Below are 11629 nucleotides of genomic sequence, written 5' to 3' on the forward strand. Positions count from 1 at the left end.
GCTAAAATGATTCCATTGTATTCTGATTGAATCAATACTGCACTACACTCAGCCTACAACACAAACTGCCTAAAATAGAATACAGTGCTTGTGCTTGACCCAGTAAATAAACAGTTGAAAACCAAATTTAGACGGTTCTAGTGCATTTAAATCAGCTACAATTCATACAAATGTTCAGATAAGAAAAATAGGCCATGTTCAGTTCATAAATGTGTGTTTGTCCACTATAGTTCACTGTATGTCTGGTTTTGAGGCCTCTGGCCCAGCTTCTATCTGGCTGTTCTGTCTGCCAACAGCTGCCTCCTTGCTCTTGGCTGCATTCTCACTCTGAGCCCAGTTCTGTTTCTCCCTGTCCAGTGCTTTCTCCATTTCAGTGTAGTAGTCCAGGGCCTTCCGCACAGGGTCGATAATGTGGAGCTGCAGAATTAACAAAGGATGAATAAAACTCGACTCATCAAGCTGCATACAAAACAGTAAATAAATACAGCATTTCCTCCACAGCTGCGATTTCATTACCTCCAGACAGGGGAAGAGGTTGGCCAGCTCGATGAAGAGTGGCAGGAGGACAAATCTGATGAAGCCAGTTTGAGATGAAGGCTTTGTTACTTTGTCCCGATCCATGAAGGGGGTGACTGGAAGACCCTCTAGCTTCTCCACATCGCTCTGACAACAGAAAGACCACACAACCAGAATTAAACACATAACAAATAACTTTCCATTATGCACCCCAAGGCAGACACAACCAAGCACACTCACATTCGGACCGACAGACAATTTAGAATCATCAACTCACCTCAGCATGTTTTTGGACTGTGGGAGGAAGCTGGAGAACCTGGAGAGAACCCACGCTGCACGAGGAGAACATGCAAACTCCACACACAAAAACCCTAGGCCCAGGCCGGGTTGTGAACTGCGGATTTTCTAGCTGTGACGCGACGGTGCTAACCACCGAGATGCCATGCAGCTCCAGCATCAGCCAGCATCAATTGATTATAACATTCTTAAATTTTAGATTGAGTCATGTCTTGAGTTCCACACACATTTAACTGTTGCTGTGATTTACTGTCAGATTATGTGAGGAACATGTGAGGCACAATAGATCCAATCTTACACTCAATTGTGTTGCCACAGTATGAAACGTCTTAACATTGTGTTGGAGTCAGTACCTGGTTGTAGAACTCCTGCAAAAGACAATCCAACCAGGGCTCAGCCACCTCCATGGGCCGCGCCTCGTTGGATATGTCGCTCACTTTGATCAGGATCATCATTAGCTGCATAAACAAGGAAAAAAATAAACAGATATGAGAGAGACAGCGTGGGTTCTCTCTAGGTTCTCCGGCTTCCACCCACAGTCCAAAGACATACTGAGGTTAATTGGTGATTCTAAATTGTCCATAGGTGTGAATGTGAGTGTGCTTGGTTGTCTGTCTCTAAGTGTAGCCCTGTGATAGACTGGTGACCTGTCCAGGTGAACCTGCCTTCACCCTGAGTCAGCTGGGATAGACTCCAGCCCCCCGCAACCCTAGTGAGGATTACGCGGTGTATAGATAATGGATGGATGGATGGATGGAGATAGCATTTGACCAGCCAGTGGTCAGTGTTTGAATTGGGTGTGTTTTGATTTGAAAAGTGTTCAACAATAATTATACCATGACATTTCTAACACTATTATTAGAAACATTTTCAAAAGGTCTGCATGTATCTAGCTGGCTTTTGAGAGCTAGAGAGCACCAAAATGTCATGAGATGGATCAGGGAGGGCTCCCTGGCCTTTGAAATAGATGGACACAAGGGAGATGTCATTGTGTTCCACAATCCATCCAGCAGTTTGAAGAACAAAATAAGAAAAAATGCAATTGTTCCCTTTCACAACAACATCTGTTCTTCATATTCCTCTGCCCTCCAAAACAAACAAACACATAAACAAACAAACAAACAAACAAACAAAACTCACCAAACCTTAATTTGTTAATACATCTGCCTGTTGTGCACTTGCATTCGTCTTACCACATCTCTGTGATCCTTGTTGGTGAAGTCAAAAGCAGGCAGGATGAACTTGAACTTGTTGAGAATCTCATTGTGCCTCGTCATGTCAGTGGCCAGAATGCATCTGCAGTTCCAGCAGCATAGAAAACATATGCTGTCGTGATTACACAATTCAGTGCAATTAGAAAATGTAAATAAGTCATTAGGAAGATGATCTCACTTGATGATTCCCTCCCTTATCCTTTTGTACTGATCCATGGACAGATTTCTAAAGATGTTGCTCTCTGTCTACAACACAAAAAGACTGTCTGTTCATACTGGGTGGTTGACAGGCTCCATATTACGGTGACAGATTAGTTCACAACTTCTAACTAAAATGTATGTCTTTTAACAGCTTGGACAGAAAGTTTTAAGCAAACAGCAGTATTTATGTTCTTACCCTTTCAAGTATCTCAAAGGCCACAGCACAGTGGTGGTTCTCCAGTGGAGAGATGTCATTGTAGCGGAGAGCAAGTTCAGTCCGAGCATTTATCTGAAAGATGGTCAAACATTAACTTTAAATTACACTAAATTAAAATTAACTGCTATATTTACGTAACTTGAAAATTAAGCTGAATTACAACATAAAAACATCATTGGAAAATGAGACTGGACCACAAAACAGATCAAATACAATAGACACAGTGCAGGTACAGTGCTGCTGTTTATTTATACTTTTATTTATCATCGGTAATTTTACACAAAAACACAAAAGTCAATTTAGGAACACTGTCTCCATTACATGCTTTGTCCACTAGAGGACACTGACAGCTGTAAAACTGTAAAAATTTCCCTTTAATCACATAATGAGCCAGCTTATAATGTATTTCAATACCACACTCATGTTCTCATGGAGCACAAAGTCTACAGTCCTCATTCAACGTAAAAATGTATTGTATAGTTCAGCTGAGGCTAACATGTGGCTGCGACAGTCTGAAGTAGACAGATCAAGTGGGTGTCTTCCAAAGTTCTATTCCTATTAGTACCAGAGTCCCTCACTTCAGATACCTGGTAGGCGTTGTTGTAGCCTGTGTGATCGAGGTCGTGGCACACTGCAGAGGTCAGCATGATCAGCAGGTCAACACTGTCCATCTTACTCCTCAGGTCCGTCAGCCAGATCAGACCATACATCTGTTCACAAATGAGAAAAACTAAAACAATAAAGTACACATGATAGGAACTAAAGAATGGACTGTAGGGGATCATAGGTACCTTTTGTATGTTTGGGGGCAATGGAGTAAACCACAAACACGTAGAAATGATCAACCCAGTAGTACCCTCTCTCTATTTACCTCTGTTTTAGTTTTTTTTTCTCCATATTTTATTTAGAAGTTTTCTTGTTGCAAACAATCCAGGTGGAGCAAGTGTGATTTATGGAGATAAATTTAGCGAGGGTGCACGATGGCTTGGTAGGTACAACTGTCGCCTCACAGCGAGAAGATCCCTGGTTCATGTCCGGGCCTGAGACCTTTCTGTGCATGTGGGTTCTCACTGGGTTCTCCTGTTCCAAAAACATGCTGCGGTTAATTGTTAATTCTAAAATGTCTGTAGGCGTGAATGTGAGTGTGCTTGTCTGTCTCTCTGTGTAGCCCTGTGAGGGACTGGAGGGTGTCCCTTGCCTTCTCTCTAATTCAACTGGGACTCCAGCCCTGCTGTGGCCCCACTTAGGATCTAGCGGTGTATAGATGATGGATGGATGGATGCTTGGTGCTGAGTAGCTGGCATACACACTGCAGCCAGCGTGATGAGAGCAGTAAATGAGAGTAAATTAGCAACTATCTTGTAAACATAGTGGCGCATTGAAATCCCTGAGATGATTTGTGCTGTGAATTGGCACTGGGCAATGAAACTCAACTGAAAATTACATTTAAGAAGAGAAAAGGCCAGATACACTTACACCACTGTCTTGAAACTGACATGGCTAGCATGTTAGCAGACAAATTACCTCCATGGCCAATGTAGCAGTCATGAGGCAACATGAATTTAGAGCTTTGTTCCTTGTATTCATGCCTCCCTACAGCTCTGGTAGCATATCGTGGGTTCATCAAAGCTTGCTTTGATAGAGCTAAATGATACGAAAAGGGAAAAGGCTAAATGCCCTGTGGCCCTGCAGAGCTGGCTGATAATTCCTTGTGGCCCTCGGCACAAGCTTTTACGGTGACGGTCTCATCTGAATCCATCCATCCTTTATCTATACACCGCTTAATCCTCACTAGGGTTGCGGGGGGCTGGAGTCTATCCCAGCTGACTCAGGGTGAAGGCAGGTTCCCCTGGACAGGTAACCAGTCTATCACAGGGCTGCACTTAGAGACAGACAACCAAGCACACTCACACCTACGGACAATTTAGAATCACCAATTAACCTCAGTATGTCTTTGGACTGTGGGTGGAAGCCGGAGAACCTGGAGAGAACCCACACTGCACGGGGAGAACATGGAGACTCCACGCAAAAGATCCTGGGTGTCCTCACCGGGACGCCCAGAGGTGACCCTCTTGCTGCAAGGCAACAGTGCTAACCACTGAGACACTTTGCAGTCCCTCATCTGAATCAATAATGCAAACTATTGATTATGCAGGTTTAAACTTGCAATGACTTTTGCCCACCTATCGTGCTTTATCATCCGTCTAACCCTAATTGGGATCATCATTTCCAAAATGAACAATATGTTGTTTTGGAGAAGAGTTTAAAGTAACAATTCAGACCATAAACTCATTTAGAACTTTTTTTTTAAGGTAACACATCAAGAAAAAAAAAAAGTTCATTTTCACTCAGACTTCTGTGTTTAGAAATAAAACACTGCTGCTGCATACTTTTCAGACTGTGTAGTATAGTGTTTACAGTCTCAGCGTAAATATCCTTCAGCCATATAAGTAGATTGTCATTCAATTGCAGCATTGTTGTTGTATACCTGTTGAATTGAAGTGCAATATTTATTCCCATCCTGCTCTGTTTTTTGTCTCTACCAGCTCCTGAACACAATATCTTGCTCTTTAGTCACTAAATATTCCACCATGGAGCTTCTAACTGTGTCTGTTATGTCAGGTAATATTCAACGATAAGAAGCTTTTGGGTGTTATTGTTACCAGCTGATGTCAGATCTTTGGAAGGCCTGAATAGTTTTTGCATATTCATAAAATCTTGTTATGCTATGATGGAATGTGTTTATTTTATTTTCCCAACAGCTGAAAAATGAGCCAAAGCTCACTTTAAGGCTTCCTGTGGTTGAGGGAAGCTGAGGGAAGATTTAGGGCATGCTAATTATCACAACAAGATTCCAATTTCACATGGTCCCATTTTCATTTGATACACAATTACTTACTGATTGTAGCTGCTTCAGAGAATGTAACCCTTATGCAGCAGGTATACACTGGAAATGTTCCAGACAAGAATTGAACCTAAAGTGTTTTCCTTGATGGATGATAAATGCCTGGCCTGTAGATTTGTCTGCGCTGAGGGTTAGATGTCCTTCACCCATTAGCCATCAAGGTGATGGCATAATTGCATTATTGCATGATTACAGATACCACTGGTCTCTCTGTGATTTGTTCTGATTAAACTTCACACTAACACATGCACATACACACATACTCACCATCTGGGTCACACAGAAGCAGTGCTTGAAGTTGTGGAAAGGGATGTTGTTGTATCTTCGGTAGACTTCAAACAGGAACTGTTGCAGTACCTCTGGCTCAATGTTAAAGGTCGCTATGAAATCTAAATCTGTGTACATGACCTGTAGGAGCACCATGATTTCTGCATCCTCCCACTGCCTGCACACACACACACACACAAAATACACTATACTATGGAAAGGTCCTTTTAAGTACAAGAGGACAGTGTGTGGCTTTTTTCCATTAGATTCCAACATCCTGCCTCAAACAGTGACATACAAGCTGCTGCTCAGCTACAGAGATACATCCGCAAGGATAATAACACAATGTTAAAGTCTCTCTTTGGTCACTGAATAACCCCCTATAAACATCTCTCTGGGTTGAAATTGCACATTTAGAATTTTTTTCCGATGCTAATAACCACTTCCTGCCTTAAAATAGCTAAAATGTAAATCTTTATCATTGCTTCCTCTAGAATGTGCAGATCTCTGAAGTCCCCACTTGTCCCCAACCACTGCAGCTCAAGCACAACAGCTCAACTACAACTCTGCAGGTTCCAGTTTTGGAGTAATTTAGCCATACACAGATTTGGAAGAATGATAATGATACAGAAAATCCCCACAGTCCTGCATGTTTTAGATGTTTCCCTCTTTCAACACACATGATTCAAATGATCAGGATGGTTATCAGGCTTCTGCAGAGCTTGATGATGAGCTGATCATGTGAATCAGGTGTGTTGGAAGAGGGAAGCATCTAAAACATGCAGAATTGTGGCCCTTGAGGACCAGGATTGGACATCCCTGATGTAGGCTGTATGGACAGACTGATAGCAGAAACTCAGCATGTTTGGTTTGTCGTCTGTTAATAAAGGTGTCTCACTGGAAAAATGAAAATAATCTATTAACACATCTATTGAAAGACCTGTGTCAAAAAGCACATCAATGAGTGACACTGATGCATTGCACTGCTCCTTGATTATAATGAACACATACACAAAGTTTATTTACAGGCACTCCCACATACACCATCCTGTTGTCTGAAAATATTCACCAGCAGCAGAAAATAATCCTCTACAAATGCACTATTTACTTAGATATTTTCTTCTGTTTGACTCAGGTGTTTACAGCAACTTTTAGCAACCTTTTTAAAAATATGCTTAGAAACTCTGGACTATTTGATGTCCTTAGAAAGAACAGTTGAGAAAAAGGGCTACACACTGTTGGTTTTGGCATCTTCTAGGAATTTATTGACAGCAAAATGAATCTAAACTGATGCTCGACTCACTGCCCAGATAGTGCTAACGTGATGTGCCAAGCTTCAGTTCTCAGTTTGTAGTCTGCAAATAACCCCATGTCCATCCACCTCCACCACTTTGGGTTTCCTTTAAAAGCTTTGGAACAAATAAAATGATTGCCATCCTTAGTAAATGCAGTCTTCTTAATGAAGCTTATTTCAAACCTGGTCTGTTGATTAAGGCTTTTATGAAAACCTTCTTTCAAATTGAAAGCACTCTGCAGGCCTATTCATATTGAGATGAGTGTGTTGATCAGAGGGAAAGGGTGAGGGCTCCTACCCTCTTCAGAAATGCATCAGAGGTGTTTGTTGGGCACGAATGTCATTAACTGACATTTACCTCGCTGTCTGTACACTGAGGAAACAGGCGCACTCGTTTGTTTTATGATTACACAGATGCAAAGACACCCAGCGCATCACTATGATGAACACTGATTCGCCGGCTGACATTAAAACCTGCTTTTCCGATCAAAACTTACCAGTTATCAAAGGTTGGGGTCTTTAGGTACTGCCTGACTTCCTCTGATACCTCCAGAGAGCTGACAACATAAGCAAAAAGAATAGCAAAATATTCAAACATAACATATATTCAGGCAGAATAGTTATGATGCATGTGAATGTACCTCATTTGCAGGAACTTTTCCCGTACATGTTCACATTCCTCCCTGGTTTTATGTAGGGTTCTCTTGTGATAGAATGGGGAAGGCTTGTGAGTTCCCTCTGAAAGATCTTTGAACAACCCCAGCCAGCTTAGATGCTCCACACTCTGAAAAGCAGTGTGAATAAACTGAATTAGCTTACAGGTTAGAGAAACACATCCCACCACTGACTAAAAAATCTGTACCAGTAACCTATGTGACATATCTTGTCAGATTTTTACTAAATGATTCCACAGCCATGCTCTGAGAGGCTGGACTGCGGGCTTTGTGCTAAATGCTAACATCAACGCACTGTGATGAACAGATAACATTTGCCATGTTCAACATCATAGATTATAGTGGAACCATGTTAAGATTTGCCAAGTAGCAATTAACAAATTTCATGGCAATTAGTTCAATAGATGTTGAGATGTTCCAGTAAAAACTACACTGAAAAAATTGTTTGTTGGATTTACTTAAAACAGCTATGTCAACTTTTTCCACGAAACTGAGCTATGTTGGAACAGTATATCTATACATAACTAACTTAAGTGGACTAGGTTTTAATCACCAACACAAACATGGTAATCAAGTTTAGTTTAGGTGCATTTAATTAATTCAACAACTCACAAAGTTCATTTTTTTCATTGTAAAGTAGTCAATCTGATGGTAGCATCAAAGAAAATGTTAGGGAATCACCTGTAGGATTCACCTGGAAATCGTGGGCTCAAAGTTTCTGGCACTCCATCAAGCCCATATAAGATATTTAACAGAATAACTTAAACGTTGAACTAGCTGGTGATGCTTGAGGAATATTAGTCCCACAAAGCCGGACCTGACTCTGCCATGCTGGAGAATGGTCTGACTGCCGCTCATTATTACATCTGGATATATAGTTGTTAAATGTTCCAGTATGTTCATAAGCTAGTCTGGTGCTGGCAGACTGCATACCATTTCTTTCCAAAGCTCTCTGCTTGGACTGGAAACAAAGCTGATGGGAACAGTTTTTATAGATATCGAGCAAAAGCAATAAGTTTGGTGAAATCATCACTACAAGCATTTTTTTTTGACCCATTGTTATAAAAATGATCAAAAGTGCATAGCTTTAAAATCAAATTAAGTTAAGAATGCTCAATTAAAGTTTCCGTAGGTGTTTTGTGGTCAGTCCATCCCCCATTCTGTGAAACAGACACCTTTTTCTGGGCAGTCACGTTTTTTTTCTTGTGTTTTAAAAAAAAAAAAAAGATATGCTGATAATTATGCCATTCAAGTTCTTGATGGTTTAGTTCCCCAGATTTCATGAGCAGCTTTAAGCTTAAGGATACTTTGCTGTTGTACCTCTAGTTTTTCTCTGAAAGAATCCACTTGTTTCTTCATCTCATACACAACTGCAGGAGTCTCACCAGCTTCGATTAGGATTTTCTTCTCCAGGCTCTGCAGTCTGTGTTGACATATGGTCAGAGAGGTGTTTGTTCATCTGCTGTTCATCAAGCAATGTGTTGTGTCACATTCTTGCTCTGTTTTTGTCCTTATTGTTCAAAGTATAGGTTATTATATCACACTTTATAGTGCACACTGATTGTAGCATAACAAAATCACAGTTTTTAACGAAAAAAAGTGTCTTTTTCTCTTCCTTATTTCCCACCATGTCTACCTTTTTTCCATGGATGACAGATCAAATCCTAGTGCGCCAGCAAGCTCTGCACCTGTAATCACAAGAGAACAGACAGCATGTCAACAGTTTTTATATGAACCCAAATGCTGTGATTCCCATGGTGCTAAATTAAAGATACCTAACGGGTCACTGTTGCAGTCGGCGGCCACCACCTCCAGCTTGTAGCAGGAGTTAGGACTGTTCGGCTCCAGATTCGGGGAGATGTTGATGATGTTGCCTTTGGGGTTGTACAGTTTCAGAATGTCATGTGGTCCTGCCTCGGCTGCAGAACGGAAGAGATCTGGAAGAAGCACCTATATGTTCATTTCACAGGTTTTACAGAGCAAACCTTTTCAAATTTTGAAGTGCCACCACTTAACAAGGCACTCTTTTTTTTTTTAAGGATTTATAAGCTGTAACTATTAATTGATAAATAATTGACAAAGATTTAAAGGTCTGTTTTATCATTATTGGTATAAAAACATTAACACGGACAAATTTTAAGTTACCATTCATCAATATCCTTGATCAAAAATATTTTTCACAAAGTTGCAACCAGTGGTTGAAGTAACATTTAGTCAAGTAATGTAACTGCCAGCGAGTACACTTTTTAGATCATTGAATAGAATTGAATTCAATCTGTAATGCCCAGGTATTTTTACACGTACAAGGACACACAACCAAGCTGAGGGTTTGAGACCATTTCCTTGTAATTACTATGATAACTGTGTCAAACCGTGTGATAGTGTGACTTCAGGTTCCAGGTAATTGCGATGGTTAAGTCAAAAATTACATAAAAATTACCAGATTATGCCATATGGAAACACACACACACACACACACACACACAAACAAAAACTGGTGGAAATGTCTAAGATAACCAATATTTCAACGAGACACAAGCCATAAAAATCATGAAGCCAGGGCTGGACAAAGCCTCCAACCGATGTGACAAGTGGGGCTGTCAGTGGCAGCTGTATTGTCGTCTGTCACTCAGATTCCTTTCACAGCATCTACACTGTTCACTGATCTGTTTGTGTAATGACTGGTAAATGTGTTGGATTCATGCATTTATCAGGTTTACCTTCATATTTAGGCTACAAAAACACCATTGAAATATCATCTATCGTCAACCTGCACTCTGTTAAGGCAACACAAATGATTCCTCTCTACAACCACATATCATATATTCACATTAAACTCTTAGTCTTTCAGTAAGTGTAAAGATATCGTAAACATACATAGAAGAAACTTGGCAAATGAGAATTCTGATTTTTTAAAAATCGCATTATAAAAGCAGATAATTATTCTACTCAAACATTATGATTGCGCATGTGAATATGTGAGTGAAAACAGACGTAGCCTACTACATATCGCTGAAAATATATTTGTAAAACAGATGAGAACTTAGCTCAGTAAGATACTATTTAGCTCATACCTTTGATGTCCTGGGCCGGGCAGTCGACTGGGAACTCAGCCTGCTCTGGTCTCCCATTCACTGTGAAGTAGATTATTTTTGTTGCCATGTCATGAATTTAGAACCGCGGACGTTTCTGTGTGCACCACTGATCTGTATCTAATGTCGGTCTCCCCTCATTACTTTACTGATAAACACTGCCCCCCACTTGTTTCTTGTCTCTCCACCTCCTCTTCTGCTCCTCCTTCTCTTTCCGTCCTTTGTACTGTAACAATTCTCCAAACAACAGAAAGCATAATTAGTTTTTTGAATGTGTGAGTTTATTTTATTCATTTAATTCATTTGCAGATCTTTATGTGGAAGCCCCTTTCCTCCACATGACAATTTAAAAAAAGAATTATAATTACACTATTATTATTTAATAATTATGACATAGTGCCTCGCAATTACATAATATACTTTCTGACTTAAGAGATGGTATGTCAGAATTATGAAATAACAAGCAAGGAATATCACCTATAACTTAATGATAAAAATATATGACTAACTGTTTTGCAACATGTTGTCATTATGTACATAGAAGTCATCGAACAATAACAACTGGATAAGACTTTGAAGTAGTGATTGATACCCGGGGGCAAATTTATAATCCGCAATAGCACAAAAGCATGATGCAGAGTTAGAGAACATAGGAAGAACTCTACTGAAACAAAATGAATAAAATAAGAAAACAGTCAAAGGCAAATGCTTGTGAATACATTGTAAAGGCAGCAAAAAGTCATAATAATTAGATACAAAGTGATGAGATAATGAATTAAATGTCAAGCATAAAAAAAAAAAAAAACACAAATACAAAAACTTTTTCTCCATTTTCTTTCTTATCTACACTCTATTAAAATACTGGGCGTAGATAGTACGCTGCCATCACAGGAGAGTGTCAGAAAATACTAAAAAACAGCATTTGTTTTTTTTATTATCTTTTTTTTTTAAA

The 11629-nt window shown here is 40.0% G+C and overlaps 1 protein-coding gene across 1 annotated transcript; it reads right to left on the reverse strand.

Annotated features, from left to right (window-relative positions):
- Positions 1-231: 231 nt before the first annotated feature.
- LOC103360348 (high affinity cGMP-specific 3',5'-cyclic phosphodiesterase 9A) lies at positions 232-10747 on the reverse strand. Its single transcript, XM_008286065.1, has 14 exons — positions 10660-10747; positions 9361-9522; positions 9222-9273; positions 8906-9008; positions 7553-7695; positions 7409-7468; positions 5618-5795; positions 3033-3155; positions 2425-2517; positions 2206-2273; positions 2007-2109; positions 1167-1271; positions 517-663; positions 232-417 (listed from the first exon to the last, which is right to left on the reverse strand). Exons 1-14 carry the CDS (start codon positions 10745-10747, stop codon positions 232-234), a joined length of 1611 nt encoding a protein of 536 aa, XP_008284287.1.
- Positions 10748-11629: the final 882 nt, after the last annotated feature.

The sequence above is a fragment of the Stegastes partitus genome, unplaced genomic scaffold (assembly GCF_000690725.1).
Source record: "Stegastes partitus isolate 25-593 unplaced genomic scaffold, Stegastes_partitus-1.0.2 Scaffold429, whole genome shotgun sequence".
NCBI lineage: Eukaryota > Metazoa > Chordata > Actinopteri > Pomacentridae > Stegastes > Stegastes partitus.